At 40.6% G+C, this 26,042-nt stretch overlaps 2 protein-coding genes across 2 annotated transcripts; one reads left to right on the top strand and one right to left on the bottom strand.

Annotated features, from left to right (window-relative positions):
* The first annotated feature begins 223 nt into the window (after positions 1 to 223).
* LOC129767319 (protein pangolin, isoforms A/H/I/S-like) lies at positions 224 to 18,910 on the top strand. The gene is made up of 3 exons (XM_055768049.1): positions 224 to 881; positions 991 to 2,796; positions 16,624 to 18,910. The coding sequence occupies exons 2-3, from the start codon at positions 1,583 to 1,585 to the stop codon at positions 16,718 to 16,720; spliced, it is 1,311 nt and encodes a 436-aa protein (XP_055624024.1). The 5' UTR covers positions 224 to 881; positions 991 to 1,582; the 3' UTR covers positions 16,721 to 18,910.
* A 3,133-nt stretch (positions 18,911 to 22,043) lies between these two features.
* On the bottom strand, positions 22,044 to 25,589 carry LOC129765546 (uncharacterized). Its single transcript, XM_055765951.1, has one exon. It carries the CDS (start codon positions 25,587 to 25,589, stop codon positions 22,044 to 22,046), a length of 3,546 nt encoding a protein of 1,181 aa, XP_055621926.1.
* Between the last annotated feature and the right edge of the window lie 453 nt (positions 25,590 to 26,042).

The raw sequence follows: 26,042 nt of genomic DNA, 5'->3' as shown, positions 1-26,042 counted from the left end.
GCCACTTTTCATGTTGTGAACCAACGACAAAATGTCAACATAGATGCGATAGTATGGGTGCCACGGCTGTCCTGTTGCTAGACGTTCTTTTGCTCCCTCTCTCTCTCTCTCTCTCTCTCACACCAAAACAATTCGTGAATCGCCGTGTCCTCGCCTGCCTGTGTGTAGTAGATTCGCTTCGCTTTTTCACGCACTCTTCACTCTCCTATCGGTCGTCTCGCAGTCGCGGCGGAGGCAGAAAACCAACATCTCGGTTTTTTCTTCGTTCAATAGAAAATGTTTTAGTAGCTCTTGCGGTATGGTCACATTTCGGGAAACGCGAAAGATGGTACAATTTTGATTTTGATTACTTTACGCCACTGTATTGTTGAAGAATTGCTCAACCAATTTTCGCTGTGCAAAACATGCTCAGAAGAGATACACTCTCCGCGGATGTCTGCTGTTTCGGCGCTAAGGAAGGAAAGCAAGTGAAAGGAGTACAAATGTTGAAAGAAAAATAGTTCTTGGAAAAACAAGTGAAGTTTATTCGGTTTTTGTAATGTTGCCGCTGCTGTTGCCGTGGCTGGAGCGTGTGCCATCGCCATCCTCGCCAGAATCATTGCAGACGGGGGCTACTCAGCTTTCGTTCTGATCACACAGTCAATAAGACACGTCGGTACGCGAGAAAAGGAAGTTATTTATAGAACGCATCTTCGTCTGCGAGTGTTTCTGAAACTGCGAAAGGGAAATAGAAGAAACGCACCGCCAGCCGTCTCAATTTGTGGAGTAGACATTTTATCACCTTTCTCCTCCTTTGGCTGGGATTAGGAACGAAAACACAAAGGAAACACCAGCAGCATACGTGACGTCATGTTACAACACTTCGCGTGAAATACAAAAAGGTAATGTTTTCAGATCTGTCACAAGCCTGTATTGCAATATTATTCACTGCCGTTTGTGTGGTTCGACAATGTGCTAATAATGTTTCTCTTGTCGCGTATTTTTTTACAGATTCAGCAATGATGCGAAACAATGTGAGCCCATCCCGGTGAAAATGTGAATATTTTCACCAAAACGCGAACGATGTGAAGATGTGAGGAAACATTTTGTTCAGCCAATGTCGTGAGGAAAAGTGTAACTAGTGGGTGGAAAGTGCAATATTGTAACCAAGCTCTAGTCATCATCGTCAATTTTCGCGACGACACAGTAAGAAGCACAGTAAGAAGAGAGATATATACAAATGTTTATTTAGTTCTAAGAGAAAGAAGAGAAGTTGTGCAACGCTGCAAAATTCTCACTCAAGGGATGGATGGTTATATGCATACTTTGCTTGTTCATTTGTGTTGTGTGAAACAGAAAAGTCATTTGCCACAGTGCCATAAATAATAGTGTTGGAGAGTTTTATTGCCTACCCACCTTTGCAAAATTGTGGCAATAGAGATAGCATTTCATGTGACAAAGAAGCAGTCTGCCGACTGCATGCGTAAGGACTGTTATGAAACGGATTATTTCAATGTTTCATCGAAGCACATGTGGATTAATTTATGCTAATTAGTGTCAATCGAATTTTGCCGTGTGGTTTAGTGTTGTTGATGGCAGAAACATGCCAAACACAAACGAAAATTCACATTCCGGCTCGACCGGTGATGATCTTGGTAGTACGGATGAGGTGAAAGTGTTCAAAGACGAAGGCGACCGCGAGGACGAGAAGGCCTCGTCGGAGAATCTGCTGGAGGAAAAGTTCAACCTAATCGACCTAACGGAGAGTGCTGAAAATTTGGTGAAAAATTCCTCCCGCCAGGATCTTAGTCCGCCGTATGCAGGGGGAGGCAGCGGTGGGAGTAGTGCGGGTAAACTCAATTCACCTGATCACTCGCCCGGATTCAACATGGGTTACCTGCCGCCTTATCAGTATTCCAGTGGCACTGCTAGTGCAATACAGGGTTCTATGAGCAAAATGGGTCTATCGCAGTTTTTCTGCAACGACGATCCTCTCTCCAATCCTCCACCAGCCCACTGTGGAATCATTCCTTACCAACTTGATTCCAAAGCGATCGGTCTCTCCGCACGACAATCGCTGTATTCCTTCTCCACGAGCCAATACCCTTATCCCATATTATCCTCCAATATGTTACCGGTCCCCCCGTCATGGCACACACCATCAATGTATTCCACAGCTCCCAGTTTCCGAAACTCCTACCCATCCCTGCAAATCTACACTACCCTAGCTAGTGACCTCTACTCACGCTATCAATCCTCGTCGTTGCTGAACTCTGTACACCCACACAACGTGTTGAGTCAGGTGAAGCAGGAAGCGTCCGCCTCCCATGAAATTTCCCACAATTACAGCGTACGACAGGGTCTCACAGGCCACAAATCCTCCGATCTCCCGCAAGAGCTTACGAACCGTTACGCTCGGCCTTCGAACAGCAGTAGTATCGGTGGAAGCAGCAGTGGCTCCAGCAGTAGCGGCACCAAGAAGAAATGTTCTGCCACCCAGCAACAGCAACAGAACCTCAAACCACATATCAAAAAACCATTGAATGCATTTATGCTCTACATGAAGGAGATGCGGGCGAAAGTTGTAGCCGAGTGTACCCTGAAGGAGTCGGCAGCCATCAACCAGATCCTGGGCCGGAAGTGGCACTCACTTTCGAGGGAGGAACAGAGCGTGTACTACGACAAGGCGCGTCAGGAGCGACAATTACACATGGAAATGTATCCCGGCTGGACCGCGCGAGACAACTACGGATATGGTACAAAGAAGAAGCGGAAAGCGAAAAAGAAGGATACGCTTGGGACGGAAACAGCGAGCAGGTGAGTGTCAACGTTTTGGACGGGGGAAATTGCTTTACGTGAGCTACTATTTTGTTGTTCCTGGTGCAAACGTAAGGAGTAACGTGAAGTGCGATAACGAGTGGGATGAGAGACAGAGACAGAGAGATACAAGAGTTCATCACTTTGTCAGCGAGGGTGATCTAGTTGAGTATGAGACCTGTTGAATTTCGAAAACGTTTTTTCGGCTAGCGTGAATTCATGACGGAAGTGCTTCTGATAGCGGTTTGTATTGACAATGTTTGTGGTTTATTTTTGTAAATGAGGCGAACTGTGATCATTATAAATTACCGAGATCTCGATTGTATTGTATACCATGTTATGGAGGCACATAGTTTTAATTATGTGGTATTTCATTTTTCCGGAATCGGGAAATTTTCGGAAAACTCTGAAGGAAAATTCGGAAAATTGAATTCCCATATGTTTTACAATTACATCATGATGAGCGTTGTTACTCCATTTGATGTTTGTGCTATCGAAATTGATCTTTGTTTGGAAGTGGAAATGGATTTTCAAGCGAAGTAACATTCCTATATCTTCTATCTGTCTATTCAATTCAATTCTTTGTTTTAACAAGGCTTTAAACTTTGCAGTTCATTCGCCTCTATCTGTCTATCTATATAAATAAAAATAAAAGACCAAATGCGTTGTTAAGCGAAAACTCGAGGAAGGGATGGTCCGATTTAAGCCCTCTTATTTTTTTTCAAATTTAAATTTTTGAAAAGCTTTGAGAGGAAGTTCGAAAAAAAAACCCATATGTTCTACAATGACATCGTTGTAAGTCCAATTGGATTTCTGGTTTGTGGAATTAAGTTTCGTGTTCCGTTGGTGTGAAGTGAGAATGACAATGAATTCTCAGCTGGACTAACACGCTTTGAATATAAAAATCATGAAAGAAAATTTACATTTCTGTATCGAACATGTGTTCCATGTAACGGAAAAACATTTTATTTGTATGTGAATCAAGAATCTTGAGCAGTGTTTGGATTTCGATCAATATCGAATGATACACAATGTGTCATGCAAGTAATCTCTCACGAACATATAACCAAATATGACTGGATCATTCAGATACTTGTATGAATGACAGTAATCACTTGTGTTACACTAAATGATTAAACCAAGAGTGGAACGAAGACTGTTATTTACATATTCAAGCTGTACCAAACATCGCACACCATTTTCGAAGCCTGCATACATGTTTGAACCGCATATATCGTCCCGTTCTACTATAGCGAAACCCACTGCACAGACAAGTGCAAAGCAATAAATGATACAAGAAAAAAAAATTATAGGAGGTTGTGTCCAAGATACGACCGCATTGTTGACGTAGAACTACGCTGTTATTTTATATAAGTCGCTCGTTTATACCTTGGGATATTATTCTATAATGCTGTGAAATTTTAGAAACAACTGCTTAGTAGAATAATCTCTGAAGTGGTTTTTTCGTTGTAGAATCAGTTGAGGATAATTGATTGATGATTCATTCTTGCCCTAGCAAAACAATACACTAACTGATCGTACGTCGCAATTTATTTCATGTCAATGCATTGAAAATTTACCTCGAACGCTATTCCGGTGGCCTTTTTTGCAATTGACATAGACTCGGCTACAGTCGATTATATACATGTTGCACCAGCACCATCATTCCACATCACATCACTACATCAATATATCTTTGGCACCACATGGAAACAACAACAATGACAACACTTGCAAGTATCAAATATTATGCTACATGTTATTTAGCATTGCCTCAAAGGAATCGCACCTCTAGGCATCGTTCGTACAACGTAAACCAAGCGCCAAACAAGCATTCGCCATAGCATGCATACAGAGCCAAACTACTAGGAATATAAACACTTCTCATCATTTTGCGCTATTCTCAAAAGAAACGCTTCTGTTAATATTAGTGGCCTCGAAAAAAAGTTGCATTACTTTCTCATGCTCGAGAGAAGCGCAGCTGTCACCCTAAGTGGAGGAAGTTTTGTTACTGGCAAGCGAAACCTAATCACATACAAAATTCCAGAACGACATTTACTTTCTTGGTGACTAAACAAGCGAAATAAACTCTTTTTGTTAATAACAACCTCGAAAACAGTAGCAATGCTTCATTATGATCAATATTAGCGCAAATGCAATCCTAGTTGAATGCAGTTTTGCGACTGGCACGCGAACCCAAATAACTTATAACATTCCAGTAAGACATTCAAGATGCTTGGTATTCCCCAAATAATTTTTTGGTGCGCCAAAGGCACCAACTGCTGTAACACCCATCGATGCGAATTCGCTGATGTGTTTGTCAAGAGCGGGAGGAGCTTGATTTTGATTGCTGCCTGGGTAATGGCGTTTACATTTTCGACCGACGCACCGAAATCGCCTACTTCGCTGTGGTTTGATGTGGTGTCACACTCGCGAAGGCACTCACTGCACCAGCATCGCGTGCATCATTAAATGACGCTTGCCTCGAAATTTTATTGCCCCTGGCAATGCGTTCGTTTTTTGCAGGGCTCGACCTACCTTCCTCTTCTTCTTGCTCATCACACACTACGTGAAGCGTCCAATTTATGACGCGGAAAGAAAAACACACGATACGAATAACGCGAAAAACGAACAGAAAAACCAAACGACGATATCCAAGTTGAATTACCACTGGTGGGGTCCAATCTTAGATCGAAGCGCAGCGAAAGCAAAGTGAACAGGATTGCTCAACAGTCCGATGCCGAATGAAAGTTTGCCTCAGCGAGATCCACTGGTTATGCTCTAGGCAAGTATTCCCCTTCATTCTTCTATTTTTCCTTTGTTCACGGAAACATTAAATCCTACGATTTCCCCTCCGTTGGTCGTCGATAAGTTGCTCGTTATTGACAGATCTGTTCGGGAAAGCACACAAATGGACAGAACAAATATATGGGAAAATGGAAACGCTAAAGTTTTCATGTATTTTAACCATTTACAAATGAGGGGATTCTAATGTATAATATATTAAACAAATCTTACGGAATTTCCGATTCGTTTAGTATGTAAATCGTCAAAATCCGTTCACGGGAAAAATAGTTATTAACGTTAACTTTATTTCATAAAAACGTGACCTGTTTTCTGATTTGGCACCCTTAATGAAAGACGTAGTTCTACGTCAAAAACGTCATCATTCGGTCACCATTTGTGGAGAGCAACGAATGGGAAAAGAGCTGAAACGAGAGAGTTTTTGTTTCTCACTGGAGCGGTGTTGCTAGTAAAACTATGCTGTCTATATGAATATATATATCACAAGGAATAGCAGCGTTAAAAATGGAAAATATATTCTGACTACCCTTCCCTTAACCTCTATCGAGCTAAATAATCATATAGTTTACACTCTTTGAGACCTAAAAATCAAAATACTGGTGTATCATGAAGTGCGAACCGATGCAAAGATGTCTCGTTCTTTTGTGTCGTGATTTGTAGCACGTAACAACAAACGAATGCCGCTGAGGGAAATGATTCCTGTATGATCATATTTGAACTAACGAAAGCGATTTTTTCAGTGAATGGATCAATTGGCAAACACTGATCTTGAGCGAAAATTGTGTTTGAAAATAAATTTATATATGGTAGAGTTGTGGTATGAGTAATAGGAAAACTATGGTAAAAGTAAGTTGTGGTTGCCAATTAGAAAATCAATCAATGGAGAGTTTTGCGATAGAACCCACGAACGTTCGCTTAGTGAGAAAACGTGAATAGTCGAAAGAAATCATATAAAAAAGATATTTTGGGCGAGACGAAGTTCACCGAATCAGCTAGTAATTAATCAAACAAATATGACATGCTTATTTTTATGTGCAAAAAGGCGCAGAGATGTGCATTAACACGTTGAGTGCCGTTTCGGTCCCTAGGGATTGACATTGAGCTTTTTGTTAGAAAAACGTTAATCACTGGGACTAACAGTTAATAAAAAAATAAAAAAATAAAAAAGGGCATAGTTTGTTTTCGGATGTTTTACGATATGTAACTTCTTTTCAGTCAGGTTTCTGATCATTTTCTTTTTATACAATAAATATTTTTTGGAGTGGGGACCGAAACTGACATCGTTCAAATACTCTTGATGCAGACTGAATGGAAAGCGCAGCAAGAAAAATCCGTTGCTCAACGTGTTAAAGTCCACGGTTTTGTAGGTGTATACCTAAATTGAAAACAAGATCAGTGTCAAAGAATTTTGTATAAAATATGTTTTCATTGAAAAAGTACAGGATCCCAACGACCTTTTATTTCACAATCGACGCACATTAGATTGCCATATGTTAACAGATGTCATCAATAAACTTGTGAAATTTATCATGAAACGCTATACGAGTATGTCATGTTTCGGTGATATCAATCTAGATTTTAACCTATAGATTTAACATCAATAGATTTCTTTCTTTTTGGCTATGAATTGGACCCTATTTGTGTGATAAATTGATTGAAGATTTCAAGATAAAGTTGAGAAGGCTTCTTCGAATATATTATGTTCCATGCCTAATCCCTATGTCTTTCTTCTACAACACAATGAAAATTTTAAAGACATCTCGAGAAATGTTTGTTTTATAAAAAAACCAAATCCTGCAAATCCTCTTTCAACACCCTATATAAATTTATTTAAACTAACGGGTCCTTCGTTAAGAACACATGTTTTTTGAGATATCGAGTTCGAATTTGTTTTCGTTGTAGTTCAACATTTCAAGAATAAAATTCGATTCGGTCGTATGACCACTATGAGCCCGTTTACAACGATCGATCCGATGGATTTTCACTACTCGGCCACACATTCGCTTTGGATGTGGTCTGTGAACTCTCCTAAAGTTGCTGGTTTGTTGGAATAGACCCGATACTTCACATAGCTCCATAAAAAGAAATCCAATGACGTCAAATCGAATGAACGAGGTGACCAATCGACAGGTCCTTTTCTCGAAATAACACGTTCCCCAAACATACGTGCGCTATGTGACAAGTGGCACCGCCAAAATTAGTTATCGAACATGTCGCGATAGCGCTCTCCATTGAAGGTAACATGACGGTCGTTCTCATCGACGAAGAAATACGACCCAATAATTCCTCTGGCATGAGAGCCACACCAAACAGTTTTTTTTTTCTGGAAGCAATGATGTTTCTTGAAGCACATGTGGGTTTGCATCTGACCAATCACGCGTATTTTGCCTTTTAACAAAACCATTTAACCAGTAATGAGTCTGATCGCTGAAGATGATTTTGTTATAAAAATCATCATTTTCTTTTCAAAATTCGCCAAAGCCTAATCGATGAACGATTAAACGATATGGCAACTCTGTAGCCTAGAAGTTTCGGGAGTTTCTGGAAGGTAGGCGGTGGAATGTAAACGCAAAAATTTTCAGTCAGAGCTTCTTGTTTGGTTGGTAACATCGTTGCCGGCGAGCGTCGAGCGGGAATGGATTGTCTTCCTCAAGACAAGTGAAGGAGGAGTATGGAATAGAGTTTCTTTCCACAAAGGTCCTTCTCAGGGCTAGAGGCGAATGAAGTTCAAAACCTCTTAAAAACTAAAATGGAATGGAATGGAATGTAGAGCTCTCGCAGACTGGTCGAGTTGGACTGCTAGTGCAAAAACAGACCCAACTGAAACGGTGTAATGTGCGCATATGTATACCACCACGTACTGATTGAAAAGCCGACTAAACTATCGGCCTACAAAAAATTATAGATAGCATTCGACCAAGATAGAAGGAAAGACCATTGCACAATGGTCCAGATAATGCATTTAAGTGGAAATTAGCATTTAGAGCTCAACAGTTATTCTCTAGACAAAAACTGTCTTCGACAATGTTGTTACATATGATAGAGCACTCATTGCCAAAAATAGGGTGACCAACATTTTCGATGAAATAAAATATCTAACTTTCTTATCTCTATAGATAGAGGTAAACATAGTTCGACAGTGTTGTAGTTCCAGTTATTTAAAACACCTTTGTAGAACAAAGTATTTTTCTATCTCTTGATATAACCGATATAGCGCCTTTTTCCTAATTTGCATTGGGGGCACCATTAAAAAAAAAACAGTTTTTTGCTCTAACTTTTATATTTCAAATTCTACATACAAACTGTCTTCGAAAGACTTTTAGAACATACCGATACAAACATTTTGCGATGCAGAACTTGTCAATATCTCAACTTGACTCAAAATTATTGATATTTCGTCCCGGAAAATATGCTCTCTTCAATTGCTTACCATTTTTTTAGGGGCAAACATAAAAAAAAGTTTGTTGACGGAATTTGAAAGAACAAAATTCATTCTATATAATATGTGATTTTCAAAGATATGTTATTTTTTATATTTGAGTAAATTAAAATTTGAATCATGTGTTTTTGGGTGAAAACCCATCGATAACTTTGAGCAAGATAAGCTCCGAAAGTCGTACGAAGACAATTTTGATGTAGAATTTTAAATATAAAAGTTAGAGTGAAATTCATGGTTACTTCATGGTGGTTTTTATAGTTACCCTAATTGGTGTATTCACTTCCTTAGTTTTTTATTAGGATTGTGGAGATTGTGGAGGAATATCAATAACTTTTGAGCAATTATAATGTAACCATGTGCGTACTTTATACGTCTTGAGCTCTGGGTCATTGTCTTGGCAAAAATGATAAATAATCCTTTCGAATACACCAACAAATTCGTAGATCAGGCCGAAGACAGCTACAGATAGTTGCAATGAACAAGGAATACCATACTAATGATGGAATTCGGAAATTGGTCAACGCCTTCGAAATCGAGTCGAGTTTGAATCAATTTTCATATATTAGCACATACATTCGCCATTTTTAGCGAAACCATCATTCCATCATCATTCTGAAAACAGATAGCAAACTTTTGACGTAGGACTACGTCTAACCGGAAGATATAGGGGGTGAAATGGAAATCTAGGCACTGCACAAGTAGGAAAAAATGCAAGATTTGGAACGCTTATAACTCGAGCATTTCTCAATAGATCGCAAAGGTTTTTGCATCAATTGATAGGAAATATATCTACGCATCTATCATAACGAATAACATTTCATTTTTCTTGAGATAAATAATTGAATAATTGTGAAATATCAAGCATTGTCAAAATGCACTATGTGCCCATTTTTGATTGGTCCATTTTGTGCTCCTCAAATCATACCGACCAAAACGGGCAACCAGAGCAGCAGCGAAATAGAATGAAGCACGATTGGAAAGGAAAAAAGAAAAAAATGAACGAAACATTGGTCGCAGTCTCACACATGCGTAATTCTCTACCAACTAGTCAGCTTAAAAATCCCCGCTCCGCTGCCGTAACGATCATTCTCATCCAAACCGTACACCACATCGTTTCGCATCACATCAACAAACCAACACAAGCAGCCATGTCTGGACATGACAAAGGAAGAAAAGTGAAGGGAAAGGCAAAATCCCGCTCGAACCGTGTTGATCTGGAGTTCCCCGCAAGGGTAGCTAGGCCGAGCGCGTTAGTACCAGTGCACCAGTCCACCTAGCCGGCGTTATATAGTTTCGGCCGCCGAAATGATCGAGTTAGCTGGCAAAGCTGCTCGCGACGATAAGAAAACCCGCATTCGGAACAGAACACATTCGGTTCGGTGGACATCAAGACAACAACAGGCAGTTGCAGCGAGTGGCAAACGCAATCGCAAAACGGCATCAGGTAGCAGAAGAAAAAAGTTTGTTCTTTATACAAACTGCTTTGGTGGCAAATCCAGAACAAGGCGGCATCGAGGGCGTTCGAAATGTTTTTTTCAAAACCACGAGTACTAAGTTTTCTAAATTGGAACCATTCCATAAAACAAGGCGCTTTTCAGGGCCATTAAACCTTCCAAAAAAGAGTTTAGGAAATACAGTTCAATGCTTTCTAAAACAATATCCAAAATAATAATAAAACACAAATTGATTTTTTCATAATTTGTTTGCCAGGAGATCATTTGTTTGAGTATGTGAATTTGGCAGTTGTTCTGAGCTTATTGATTTTCACCAATTCTTAAATTGCTTCTAGATTGAAAGTACAGTAATTTACACTTATCTCGACATTTAGCTAATTGGACGGACCTGTAATGCGACATATTTAGTTGGACATTTTTGTAAACATAGAGTTCGGGGTCCAAATTATGACCTCACATTGAAAGTCGACATTGCACCACTGTCATCGCAAATGTTCAATTACAGGTTAAAATTACCTCCAATCCGATACTGAGTGGTGGTAATGCGACGTGCCATAGAATGTAATTTACTGTAAAATATGTCACAAGCTGGATGGGAAGAAATTTTCCAACTGTGAAAGCTGTGGCGAGTGGCAAATGCAATCGCTAAACAGAAAGGTTTAGCCGAACAAGATGGGGATATCGAGTGATAACAAAACAATAAACTCTTTAGATTGAAGATAATTTTGTTATCCTGAAAAGGACCTTTTTTAGCCTGCATGTGAATCCAACGAGCGAACAAATCGTAATGAATGTATTTTTTTGCCATCGCTCCCTTTTAACGCTCATTCGTTCGTCTCGTTGGACTCGCCCCTCTGGCTGAGTCTGCCGATTTGTCTCTATCCTGTGAGTGTGTACCGCTAGAGTATAAAACACGCGGACCCCAAAAAAATATCTTATTTTCTTTCAAACCGTAAACCCGTGTGGTTGTACGGCATCGGCATCGTGGACGTAACAAAGGAGGACAAGTTAAGGGAAAGGCAAAGTCTCACTCGAACCGTGCAGTTCTCCAATTCCCTGTTGGTCGCATTCACTGATTGCTCCGCAAGGGTAACTAGGCCGAACGGATTAGTGCCGGAGCACCAGTATACCTAACAGCGATTATAGCCGTCGCCGTGCTCGAGTTGGCTTGCAAAGCTGCTCACGACAATCAGAAAACCCGCATCAAGAACAGAGCAGCTTCGGTTCGGCGCTCATCAAGGCAACAATTATAGCGAATTCGTTTTTGTTCAGTTTCAACCCCAGTGCCGCACTAACTGCTGTCAAAACGTTTTTTTATTCACTCAATTTCGCACTCAGTGTCGCACTAGTTCGCCCCGAAAGCTGTTAGTTTCGCACTGAGTTGTATCACGGGTTGGCACTCGGGTTCACCAATACAACTATACTGAACTGTCAAGTTCCGAATATTGTTTTGGAAAATCTAAAAATAAAGACTATGAAAATGGAAAACCTGCTGCTTTTGCTTTTGTATTATTGGAATAGTAATCCAATTCGGACTCTGATTTTGAAGAGTAGAGTAGACGGCATTAAGCTACGTGTGCTTTCATTGGGAGGTGAAAATAATGATGGATATTCAGGTGGAATAAATTTCAAAATCAAAATTATGAATGAAAATTTACTTTAACGTATCGAATATTTATTTTATGTGATTAAATAAAAGTTTTTTTCCGATATCGCAGAATATTGAACGAAAACTGTGTCTAATGATGGTTTTATATTATAATAGTAATTATTTGTGGAACAAACAGGAAATGCATCGACAAATGGTTAAGTGAGTGTCAGAACTACATGTGTTAGGTAATCAAACAATATTAAGTAAAAAATTTCATTCAAACTTTTATATGTTTACACTGCACTTGGCCCTTCTGATCTGATGGAGAACAATTTACCTCCCAAGCACTAACCAGACGTCGACACTGTACATTTGCCGTCGTAAATATAAACAAATCAGACTATATAACGCACACCAACAAACCACCGCATTCGTGAAACTGAAAACGTTTTTTTATTACAGAGTCAGTTTGGCACTGACTCAGTTTTAAAAACGAATTCGCTATAAGTTTCAGTGAGTGGCAAAGTTTTTCTCCGGCACGTCGCATTAAATGTAATTTACTGAACAATATGTCACAAGCTGGATGGGAAGAAATTTTCCAACTGTGGAGAAGAGAATAAAACAATATATTTAAAATATATATTTAACAAAAGCTGTCCCCATTGTATAGTCCTACGTCACTCCGGTTATGTCCCCGACATTACCCACCCGTCTTTTTTAACTCTAATATGACACTATGACTTTTTCTAAATAGAATGTTCCGAAAGCTTGTTTTCGACTTTCAAAAGAAGGGAAAAGAGATGGGGGAGTACGATTACGAGTTTGAGTCACTGTGTTTAAATTTAGACTTACAAATTTAAAGATTCAAACTTAGTTTGTTCTGGAACGCATTTCTGACTTCCTCAAGAGTTTATAGTCCTTAATCGGCATTGCTGTTTTACCGAGTTTTTATCTTTTCTCCAGCTTTTTGCGTGAAGAATAATTGAATCGTTTGCTTGAGAAACCCCATAATTGCAATAGCAAAAGCTGCGTCGGCGTTGCTCATGATAGCGTCTCGCAAGTGAGTGTATTATTCCTCACACTGCTTCTGATTGTCTAGAATCGCAGTCGTTCGCTCTCTCCTTTTTTATCTGTATTATATTCGATACTTTTTGGCTGGTTCGTCACTTTTGTTTCGATTTTTGGAAGAATGTCGGGAGTGAGAATTGAACTCGTGACCTTCAGCGTGAGAGGTATGGATGTTCCCACTACGCCAGATCGCCTCCACCCGCTCTCTATATATGTATCGTTCGCGAGTCATTCTACGTTGAGATGGTGAACGTTTGAAACATTAGGAACAATGGCACTAAATTGAAGAAGACGATGGAGAGCGTCATTTGAACGGTGGATGTCAACGATGAACTCCAGATTATTGTTTCTTCTTCGAATCACAATTCCTCGCGTCCCTGTGCAGTCGCCTAATATGACTCCAGCAATGTCTTTAACAACATACACATTGAATGTATACACGTGATCTCCAGTCGGTGTTTTATTAGGATGGATGACGATAACGTGATTGTCACCATGCGAACCGAGCTCATGAAGAATTTCAATAATTTATTATGTTTACTCAAAAAGTCTTCCAGCTCGCCGGCAATACTTATGGCTTTAGCTGAATTGAGATTAATGGCCCATGTGTGGATGAATGTTCGATGAAGCGAACTTAGCGCCATCTGTTATTTAACAACGAAAATAAATTCGTTCGCTTTGAAAAACGAAGCACGGGTCGATTATTTGGATTTTATTTATACCAAAATACTGAAATCGCGATTGAAAATAGGTGATGGGGAATAAACTTTTGAGGTTAAATGTAGTTTTATGCCAAATTTAAGAAAAAAATAGAAATAAAAATTGTTCAGATTTTTTTTCTGCATAGGGCCACCCTAATCGGTATTAAACATACGATAATCGGTACCCTAGCGGTAACATATGTAGTTTACGTCCTATTCTCATGCCTACCAAGTTTTTTGTGCATAATTTCATGTTCTTTTTAGCTGTTTTTATTCATTGTTGTGTTTATTCGCAGTGCTGATTGTATATGAGCATCTTGCGATTGTTTGCATAATTCGTTCTGGATGTCTTGGTTAGAAACAAATTTTGTGTTCCTAATTGACGCCCAGGTACATAGAAATTTAATTTTTCTAGTTATTCAGCTGATTGTACTCGTTGCGAAATTAGATCATTAACAAAAGAAAGCAATGCAAATTTACGGCGTTCTTTTAGTGCTTGGATGTTCATGAGCATGCAGCGTGCTTCATATGAAGGAAGCGGAAATGAGGTCCAGTTAAGCTTACGGAGTGCAAATTAGCGAAACTGTTTCTGGACTGACTCAATGCGTTCTTCATGTACGACTATACTCAAGTTCCAAACGATATTAAAGTATTCCAGAATGGACCTTCTATATGGGATATGCAAAAGTTTTATTGTGTATGGGTCCTGGAAGTTATGTGAGAAGCATTTGACAAAGCTTAACACAATATTTTTCTTATTGATTACATAGTTGTAGTGTTCTACACTGCGTTTCACAACTATAGAACCACTCATTTTTTCTGAGTTTCCAGAGATATGTAAGAAGTCGGTTGAATTGAAGAGTATAGTGTAGGTTATAACAACTATCTTCATTTAAAAGAATGGCCATTTGAACTTCGTTGTTGTGTTCTGGCGCGAAACATAAAAAAAACAACAATTCCAGTGTTTCATAACTATAGAACCAAATGGAAAAACTCTCACTCCCTCACAAAATTAACGTCAATTCCACATGAATTACAATAAGTTTCTAATTCGTACGTCATCTTTAATTCCCATTCAGTTTAAATAACCCATTCGGGGTGGTTTTAACCAAGCTGCGCCATATTGTAGTGTTCGTCTCGTTCAACGCAGAGGATAGTGTTCGTTTAAGCTGTTCAAATCACTCATACTGTTTGTAAGCCGCATCTACTATTCGTACGATCACTTGGTCAAAACCCCCCCGAATGGGTTATTTGAACTGATTGAGAATTAGAGATGACCTACAAATTAGAAACTTATCGTGATACATGTGGAATTGACGTTGATTTTGTAAGGGAGTGAGAATTTCTCCATCTGGTTCTATAGTTATGAAACACTGGAATTTTTGGTTTTTGAATGTTTCGCTCCTGAACACAACAATTAAGTTCAAAGGGCCAGCCTTTTAAATGAAGATAGTTGTTATACCGTACACTATATACTTCAATTCAACCGACTTCTTACATATCTCTGGAAATTCAGGAAAAATTAGTGGTTATATAGTTGAAAAACGCAGTGTATGAATGTGAGTTCACAGTCCAGGATAACGCCTAGATCTCTAACTATTTCACATTTTTCCACATTTTGACATGTAAGACGTATTACAATATTTGGTACATGATTTTTGCTTCTAAATGTTATGGAGTTGAATTTTTCTGCTTTCAGTTTTAGTAGATTTTGATTACGCCAAGTATGGAATACATGTATTTCGTTTTGGAATGCTTCGATGTCGTATTTATTGCCAATTTCCGCGAAATTGCATACACAAGTAAATTGATACGCTTGAGAACGAAGGAGATGTCATCAACGTACAGAATGGAACGAAGAGGACCAAGATGAAAGCCTTGTGGGACTCCTGAAGTGACTTTTACTGGATTTGAGAGAGAATTTTTAAAATGAACAATTTAATCACGATTTGTTAGATAAGAATTGAGCCAGTTTAAGAGTCCTTGTTGCTCTATTTTATAACTGAAGAGCAAATGTCAAAATCAAAAATAGGGATTCATTCCAAAAATAGGATTTCATTCAAGTATGCATCAAAAGTTCTATTTTTCCTATTCAACCATTTTCTGTATATAACTATCTGAAACAATTTCACATGTTGAGTCAAACTGATCATGTTCAAAGGAAGAAAACTGAAAAAATGGAGAACTAATTTTACTTGTACTGGTATATTTACTCGTTAGTAAGTACAGACATGAGGAGTAATGCGGAAATTCCATAAAAAGCTATGAAGACCTGTCTTATCCAAAGTTATTATAATATTTGAATGGTGGTTAGTGTCACCTTACCGGGGGTACGGGTTCGATTCTTGTTCAAGTCGGGGAATGTTTCGTCAAGAAATTTTCCTCCGAATTGCACTGTGGTAACGCGTTAGAACACAATCAAGGCGTGTTATTTTGCATAGAAAACTCAACTAAGTATTTATAAATTTACACAAGTAATATAACGTTGAGACGGCGAAGTTCCTCTAAGAACAGTAGTGCAATTGAAGGAGAAGAATAGTTTAATTTCATTGTTTTGTTTGATTATTGACCGTATATTGATTAATTTCTAATTTTTTTTCGTAACCCGAGTAATACTGTGATGAGCTTCGTATTGGGGAAAAATATATAAATCCATGATTGAACCACTCTCAAACTCCATCGATGCTCGTTATCGCACTCAGCCTCAGCACTCATCGATGAATCATTTTAACGTTCTATATCTGTTACACACCCAATTGCGTTTTTCAGGCGAAAGAAAATTTGTATACGAACCGATGAATCTGACAATTACGATGGCTCGCGTATGTCGGATGAATACATGAGCAATTACGGCACCGTGGTGTAATATTGATGGGCGCAACCGCCTACAAGACTTAAACACAACCCAAACCAAACTATTTCTTCGCGATACGTCTGAATCATGTTATGTCAAAATTATGGGTTCTAGTAATGACAACTGTTCAACGCGCGGTAGATTGTGAATCGTTATGCTAATTTTAATTTATTTATTGTAAAGTTTGATTTCCGGAAGCCCGAACTGTCATAATTCTGTGTATACTAATGAAGCGGTCCTGCAAGCTTTAAAATATTTCTGTTATAAGAAATGATTCTCCCACGAGTTTCCTAGCAAGCGAAGATCCGTTATTGTACTTAACACTATTGTTTACTCGTCTAGACCGTACTAAATCGACACTATTCAAATGGTAGAAGCCGCAAACCGACACAACAAATACACGTTGCGTAACATGAGAACAGCGATTTTTCTCGGTGTTTCGAGCAAAGGTGACGAATTACTTAGTAGGTAAAAAAAGATAACAATCTGTGGTGTTTTTAAAGTGAAACCAGTGACGATGAAATGAGAATGATAAGAATGAGTATGCAATGTCTTTAAGAGTAAATTTAGTAAAGAAACCAAAAAAGGATATAGATATAGGTATATTGAGTATTTAGAGGGTAACCATGTAATTAAAGTGTAAGTAAATGTTTGTAGTTTCTGATATAAAAAAACGAAGGTACAGCAATAATGGTATCATTTATGGTAATGATAATCATTGCTACAATGACAATTAGTTAGAAAGAAGAAAACGAGTAAAATGAAACAGGGAACGAAACAGGACACTGGCATTGTTCGCTAGCAGTTTTGGATGGCAATCCATTTCCGCTGAAACAATTAGGATTTCGATTAGAGGGAAAGAAAACCGAACACAAGTTAAAATAAATCGCACACGTGATGTGGGAAGTAGGAGGCATGTAATATTCGTTTGACTTAATTTCTGGGAAGTTAGTAATCTCCCTTCACCAACGAGCTTATAGGAAAAATATGGTACTACTTGGGCGGAAATGAATTGTTATTTTATCACTCTTGAACGTATTTAGGTTTAGGATATGCACGTAAATTTCTCGGGTGGTGAAGATCGCTTCGCATATTGTTCGAATCCACCCCATCTCTCGAAGCCATCAACCAGAAACCATCATTAGGAGAAGTGCTCATTTTGCCGCTGCTGCCTCTGCCAGAGAAAACGGTTTGATTAAGATGTTGTGATGAAATGAAATCTTTTAAGTCTGTTCCAGGTCGTAGAGCATTTTGGTTTGGGATGCTCAAGTGAGCAACAGTTTCTGCCGATACATTCAGAATGTAATAAACAGAAAGCACGGGAGCACCCCCACCGGATGACGAGAACCGTTTTCGAACCCCTGTCAGCGACTATCGCCAAAATGATTATTAATACACGTTGATGGGGGGGAGAACGGACGGAGCCTTCCAGCGGGAAGTAGAAAAAAATCAGCAGTAATCACGCTTGAAGGATATAATTTGCTTTAAATCGGATCGAAATTTCCTATTTGCGTTCCCCTCACATTGTTACGCGTTTCCTCACTTCTCTGCCAACCACACTCTCCCTTTATAATTTGAGCTCGATAATCCTGATAACCTTCAGAAACAGAAGCGGAAACATATTGACGGCCGTCAGCACTGCCGTCGTTGTCGTCGTCCTCGTCGACGTCGTGAGCAAAATTCTCTAATTACTGAGAAAAAGGGAATCCCTCTGTTCCCGCAGTGATGGGTTTTGTTTTCTTATTGCCACAAGGATGCTTTCCCTGACGATGGCTTGCTCTCCTATCGTTGCTGTTATTGCTTCAGCGGTGAACCCATACCCTGCCACGGTGGAAAGGGGCAACAAGAAATCGCTTCATGTGTTTTGAATGAATAATTTTAATCTTCTAAATTAGAATTGAGGGGAAGAATCCCCTCCGGCTGCTGCTGCTGCTGCTTCCATTGCAACAGTACTGCTGGCTGCATGAGCGATGATACTCGTCGTAGATGTTGCTGCTTCTTATGTGGCAATATCTGGTCCATGCATGGCGTTTCCGAGAGTTGTGTGTAATGAACGAATGAAACAGACAGAAATGGTATTTTTATTCACAGTTCGTTGGCCGCACAGTGGGTTGCGCTGGTTGAAGTTTTCTGCTTCAGCATCTTTATCGGAAAAACGTCATTTGCAAATTTTCAACTGAACTGACCAGGGGCTTTCCACATACCACGTGGACAATTTTAGATGGGGGAGGGGGAGGGGGGGGGGGGTTGTGGTAGGAGATGCCAAAATGTCCACGCTTGTCCATGATGAGAGGGGATGGGGTACAGGATGTGATTGAATGTTTCTGAAAAGTACATTCAAATCTACTTTCGAAACTATCGAAATCTGTTCTGCACTTCAAAAGTTTTTTAATTTTCTGCCAACACTGAGTACTCCGTATTTATCCATAGAATGGTAAATCTGGCAGATCGTGCTACTCGATCGAACATTTATATTTTTTTTCATATTGTTGAACTTCTTCACTAGAATCTGTTTCTGAAAGTAACTCACATAAACTGTCAGCGATCATGCTTCCATTGGTACATCCAAAATTAACTTTTAGCACATGTTTTGACGTCCTGATTTATAATATCAAATGATTTTAAAAATAACAGAAAATGTGCTTTCCTCCCATTCAAATGTTATATTCTATAATATATATGCCATAGCAGTATAAGGGCACGTGAGAGTGAAACAAGCAACAGCATGCATTAATCCTTTTCGCATACTTTGGTACAGATGCGTAGTGTAGGAGGGGCGGAGGGGCGGTCCGCCCCGGGTGCTGTTTCTTCATGCGTCTCGATCCAGGAGCAACCTTCTTGAATCTATTGCAGCTCCAGGCCAACCTAGATTTCTCAAGCTATCGTCCTGTGACAATGATGTTGTTGTACTCACGAAAACATGGTTACGCCCGGATATCAATAACGCTGAGCTAGCTTCAACATACAGTATTTTTCGATGCGATCGGTGTACTGCAACCCGCGACCTCTGAGTTGTAGCTTGGTTGCTCTGGAAGATTGCATCAATCTCGAGCAAGCTTTCGTTCGCATAAAGCTTTTGAAGTCAACGATCTACGTTTTCGGAATTTACCTCCAACCCAACTCGCAACCGGCGTTGTATTCTGCACACTCCGCAGCAATTCAACAGTCCTGTATTGTGGACTCTGACAAAATCGTTGTAGTCGATAATTACAATCTTCCTCGATTAATATGGGAAAAAGACGACGATGTCAAAGGATTACTGCCACCCAACGCATCTTCTAAACAAGTGATTGTGCTGATCAAAGCTAGGGTTGCTTCTGGTCTACACCAAATCAACAGCCTATTAAATTCAAATGGTCGGATACTCGATCTAGCATTCGTGGACGAACCGAGTGATGTTGAATTGATTGAACCGCCTTCTCAAACTCGAAAACCACCACATGTTGTTCGTTCTTTGTATTGACGTTGATGACTTTTGTATGCAGTTTGCTAAAAGTCTGTTTAAAACTGAAAGCTATGACTTTCGAAGATGCGACTACAAGGAGCTGCACACTGCCATTTCCGCTGTAATCTGAGGCATGATTTTCCACCGTCATTATACAGACGAAACGGTATGTCTATTTTACGACAAAGTGTATGAAATCCTGGATCAGTTTGTTTAGCGTAAAAGGTGCTGAAAACATTCTTACAGGCATCTTTGGTGGACATTCGAGCACCTTCGTAAAGTCGTACGCAAATCTCGGAAGCGCTTTTTCCGAGCAAGGACAGACGATAATCGTAATCATCTTCGTTCAATTGAAACCCTGTACAACGATTGCCAGATTGCATTGTTTCGTGGTTACATTGATCCCATGGAAATGACCGCGAAGCAAAATCCCTCTGCTTTTCTGCAATTTCCCGCTGATATAACGTTACGAGATAAGACTGCTGATTCTCCGATCGGTGTAGCCAATTTATTCGCTGATTTCTTCGAATGCGTACATAGCACTAGTTCACGCTCGACGCTTCTAAGGAACCCGGGACCGACAACCTTCCACCGTTGTTCCTGAAAGAGTGTGCAGAGTCTCTAAAAAAGGCGGTATCAACGATTTTCAATAAATCTTTCCGTCGCAGTGTTACCCAAAGCTATGGAAGACAGCCCAATGCACAAAGCATATTCGAGGCACTCGGGGAAAATTACCGTGGTATCTCCATTGTGTGCTGCTTGGCTAAAGTACTCGAGGGATTAGTCTACAACGTCATCTATTCAGCTTCTCAAACACCATCTCTGAATTTCAACACGGATTTGTGAGGAAGCGGTCAACCACAACAAACCTTATAGCGTTCATCAGTATTATATCAACGGACATCGAGAAAAAGCACCAGATAGACGCCATTTGTTTCGATAGCTCCAAAGCGTTCGATAAAGTTCCTCATAACTTCGCTGTTACGGTGATCATCGACCGGAAAATTCGATTCAACGAACATATCAACGTAACCACCGCCAAAGCGTTCTCAGCCCTAGGATATGTTCGACGTAGCACCAACAACTTCAAAGATACTTATGCAATGAAGGCACTTTACTGCTCATTAGTACCATCATTGTTGTCCAATGTTGCATTCTATGCACCTTCTCGTCAACTTTGTTAGCGTTATTGTACATTAAACGACACAGAACCTCTTATGGGCTCAATAACCCGTTAGATGTTTGTCTTCGTTTGTTCAATAATATTTATGCAGTGTTTGAATTTAATGTGTCAAAAAATATCTTCAAAAATAGTGTTGTTCGTTAAAATTAAGATGTTAGTATTGGGCCATAGTGGCCCAACACGGCTTTCGGACTAAGTACTAACTCCTTCACGGTCGGTTTTAGACTGAACTGTATTTCCTTAAATTTTACATTGCTTAGGTCACTTGGGTGTTTCTTGTTTCTCCATGTCAGCACAAAATGTGCGTTTGATTATACAGCGTTCGCATTATTTTGATTATACAGCATTCACACTATCGAGTCGGATCCTCCGCTGCGCCCCTTCCAGTTCGCGCAGTCGTTTCGTGTTTCTCCTCCAATGGTAGTAAATGATGGCGATCACCATCGCCACGATGAATGCCCCGTCTATGGAATATGATGCGACGTCGTGCATCGATATGGTATTCTCGATCTTATCGCTGCCGAACATTATACTTGTTTTTAATTGTCGCGTTTTCTTGGAACTCGTAATGTTCCCTACATTGTGGCGCATTTTATTGCATCGAGGAGGGTCTTAATCGCTGACCCAAGCACTCGAGCGTGTGAAACCACTTCGTTTGGAATTTCGGGTCTCGCTATTATCAGCGGAAATTTGCATTGTCAATTTTTTCATAGGGTCGTCACCCAATCTGATTTCGTGTACTTCCATTTTCTCCCCCCTTTGGGACGAGGGCGTAGTCTACCGTCCCAAATCATTTGGGGTGCTTGGGGAGGGGGATCGTCTTCTAGTTCGATTGCTTCGGCTTGAGATTGCTGTTCGTTATCAGCTGTGTTGTCATACTCTTCTATAATGGGTTGAATGGTGTGCTCCTCGACTGGTAGAGGAGCAAGTGTTCGCACGTTGCGTTTGTAAATTCCGGTAGCGGTTCGCACTACTGCCACTCGGACTACTCCATCATCTCCAGGGTGTATTTGTGTGACAATTCCCATAGGCCACCTTGCTACGGGAAGGTGATCGTCTCCGATCAATACGATTTGGCCTACCTTAACGTTGGCTTGTTGCTTGGTCCATTTTGCATAATCACGTAACTGGTGGAGATACTCGTCTCTCCATCTTCTCCAAAATTGTTCGAGCTGCGATTGTACTCGTTTCCATCTGGTTGTGAGATTGCTTCCATCCTCACTCTGCGTAGGGATGGGCACGGCTAGCATTGGGCGTGCTATCAAAAAATGACCGGGTGTGATCGCGGTCGGTGAATCTGGCGTCGTGTAAACAGGTGTGAGTGGTCGCGAATTCATTATTGCGGCCACTTGGTAGAACAGTGTCTGCAATTCCATGATGTTTAGCTGTGCTCCTCTGGCCGCTGCACTAAAGAGCCGCTTGGCTACCTTTATGTTCGCTTCCCAAAGTCCTCCAAAGCTGGGGCTTCGGGGTGGAATGAATGAAAATCTTATTCTGTGAGTTGCCGCAATATCAACTAATTTGTTTTGAAAAACTTCATTGTTATATATTCTTCGTAAACGATTGAGTTCTCTGCTGGCCCCGACAAAGTTCCGCCCATTGTCGGAGTAAATAACCTCGGGTATTCCCCTCACTGATGTGAAACGGAGAAGTGCTGATATGAACGCTGCCGTCGACTGATCTTCGACGACTTCTAGGTGAACTGCTTTGGTCGCAAAACATATGAAGATGCAAGCATATGCTGTGGTCTTGCATTTCGATTTTTGATTGAGATATACTTCGAATGGCCCACATAAGTCCACTCCCGTGTGAGTGAACGCTACTGATTCATTTACCCTGGGCGAGGGCAGTTGTCCCATTCGTTGCTGTAAACGTCTGGGCCGCGCTTTGGCACATAAGATGCATCGTTGAATGACTCCTTGTACGGTCCTTCGGAGATCCCTCATCCAAAATCTTTGTCGAAATTCGTTTATTACCAGATCTGTTCCGGCGTGAAATCTATCCTCATGTATTTTTTGAATTATTACCCTCGAAAATGGGTGCGATTTGGGAATCAATATTGGATTCTTTTGTGAGATGGGCATTTCTGCATTGTGGAGTCTCCCTGTGACATGTATGACTCCATTTCTGACGATTGCGTTGAGATGCTGGAAAGGTCCTTTCGTAGGCACCTTCCCAGTTTTTCGTAATTCCGCTACTTCATTTGGATAAATAGTGGCTTGCATAATTCGGACTACGAGTGTTAGTCCTTCATTCAATTCAGTGGTGGTGAGTGGGCCCGATCTCTTTTCGTTTCTGATGCCTGTGTCTTTATTGACCTTCTTCATATTGTTTATGGCTCTACACAGCCATGCAAAGTGTCTTACTGTTTTGTCATGAGTGTGATGGTGCGGGTATTTTGCGATTAAGTCTTCGCATGCCTTTCCTGTTGCTGCTACCAATCGTGTTATTGGTTCTTTAATCTCTTCCTGTTCTGCAGCAGCAGTGTATTCGTAGCCGCTCTGCAGATAATATTGTCTTCTTCGTATACATTCCGGTCCGTGTAACCAAAATTCTAGTTTTGCTTCGCGTAATTTTCTGACTGGAATTCCTCTCGAAACCATATCAGCCGGATTTTCTTTCGTAGATATATATTTCCAATGCTCTGGATTCGTGGTGGAGTGTATCTTCTGCACTCTATTTCTAATGAAGGTTCCCCAACGTGTATTTGAAGATTTGATCCAACTTAGCGCTACTTGTGAATCACTGTAGTAATATTCCGACGAGATTCGACCGGCCAGAATGCTCTTTATTTTAGCAGTTAGTTCTGCTAGAAGTGCCGCCGCCAAGAGTTCCAGACGGGGCAGAGTGACCTTCTTCAAAGGCGCCACTCTCGATTTCGAACATAAGAGATTCGTACTCTCTTCTCCTTTTAAGTTGATTGCATGTAAGTAAATGACGCATCCATAAGCCTTTTCGGAGGCGTCACTGAATCCGTGTAAATCTAGTGCGATCGTATGACTCGGAGTCGACATCCGAGGTATTTCTATCTTGCTGAGCTCCACTAATGAAGCTTCGAACTTCTTCCATGAGCTTAGTGCTTGATCTGGAACATCATCGTCCCAGCTGACGTTATAAGTCCACAATTCTTGCATCAATATTTTAGCTGTAATGATTACAGGTTGTATCAATCCGATTGGGTCATACAGTCTCAAAATCTTCGAGACCATCTGTCGCTTTGTGAGCGCTTCGTATGTTTCACCTATGTTTTTCGTACTGATGAACTGGAACACGTCTGTTTTGGGGTTCCAGGCTATCCCCAATGTCTTTATGACCTCTTGGTCACCAACTTGGATCAATGGTTCCAAGTCTTTCTCTGGAATTCCTTCCAGTACGCTTGCGTTGTTTGATGCCCACTTTCGAAGTGGAAATCCATGAAGTGACAATGCATGCTCTATTTCTCGTTTCGTCTCCGTCAGTTCATCTGCGTTGGACGCTCCAATCATTAGATTGTCAACATAGAACGATCGTTGAATGGTGTCGGCAATTCTCGGATTTACCGACCGATAATCTTCAGCTGCTTCGTGTAGTGCCCTACAGGCCAAGAATGATGAAGACGCTTCACCATATGTGACAGTCGTCAGTCTATACGCTTTCAATTGATCATTGGGGCTGTCGCGCCACAAAATACATTGTAACCAAGTGTCTGTGTATGCGATGTGAATTTGTCTGTACATCTTTGCAATATCTGCTACTAGCACGTCGTTGTGCGTCTTGAAATCAATTAGCAGATCAAATAAGTCCTTTTGAATGGTTGGTCCCACGATTTGTATATCGTTCAGGGATACTCCGGTTGACGTCTTTGCACTTGCGTCGAACACCACCCTAACCTTGGTGGATGTTGAATCTGGTTTCACCACACACGAGTGAGGGATGAAATACTTTACTTTGTGAAAGTCTTCTGTGGTGACTGGTACCATATGTCCCAGTGTTTCATATTCATTCATGAATGCCCTGTACTCTTTGTACAGGTCTGCATTCCGCTTGAGCCTTTGCTCAAGCGATGTGAATCTTCTATATGCTTGTTGATAAGAGTCGCCTAACGATGACGGCTCCCCCCGTAGGGGCATTCGTGTAATGTATCTCCCGTCGGGAGCGATCTCTAACGTTGTGCGGAAGTGACTTTCCGCCTCGCATTCGTCATGTTGCTTTGGTTCCCAGTCTTGAAAGCACGCTTCTTCAAGACGCCAAAACTTCTCTATGAGTTTGGCCATTTCGTCCTGTGGGAATTCGAATTCATTTCTGCTACACCTTGTAGCAGACAATACAGTGGTTGATGGGCTGCTGTGACGTAGCGTCCCACATGCAATCCAGCCCAAGCTGGACTCTTGATACGTAAGACCGTTGGCTACGCTAAGCCGGCCTGGCATTAGAATTTTGAAAAATATTCTCGCTCCGAGGAGAATGTCGATTTCATTCGATCTGTAAAACTGGGGATCGGCAAGGTGCAATTGTTCTGGTATCCGTATACCCTTTTCATCAATAGCTGTGCTTGGTTGATCGTCCAATATCTTTGGCACTATGATCAATTCTAAACTTTCATTGTAGTTGCTTGCGTGAGAGGCTATCACAGTTTTGATACCCCTTTTAACATGTGCTTGTCCGCTAACTCCTTTAATGGTTACGTTTACCGAGTGTTGCGGAATTCCTAGGCTTCGAGCAGCCTT

Source organism: Toxorhynchites rutilus, chromosome 2 (genome assembly GCF_029784135.1).
Source record: "Toxorhynchites rutilus septentrionalis strain SRP chromosome 2, ASM2978413v1, whole genome shotgun sequence".
Lineage (NCBI taxonomy): Eukaryota > Metazoa > Arthropoda > Insecta > Diptera > Culicidae > Toxorhynchites > Toxorhynchites rutilus.
This window is presented reverse-complemented; position numbering and strand designations above follow the sequence as displayed.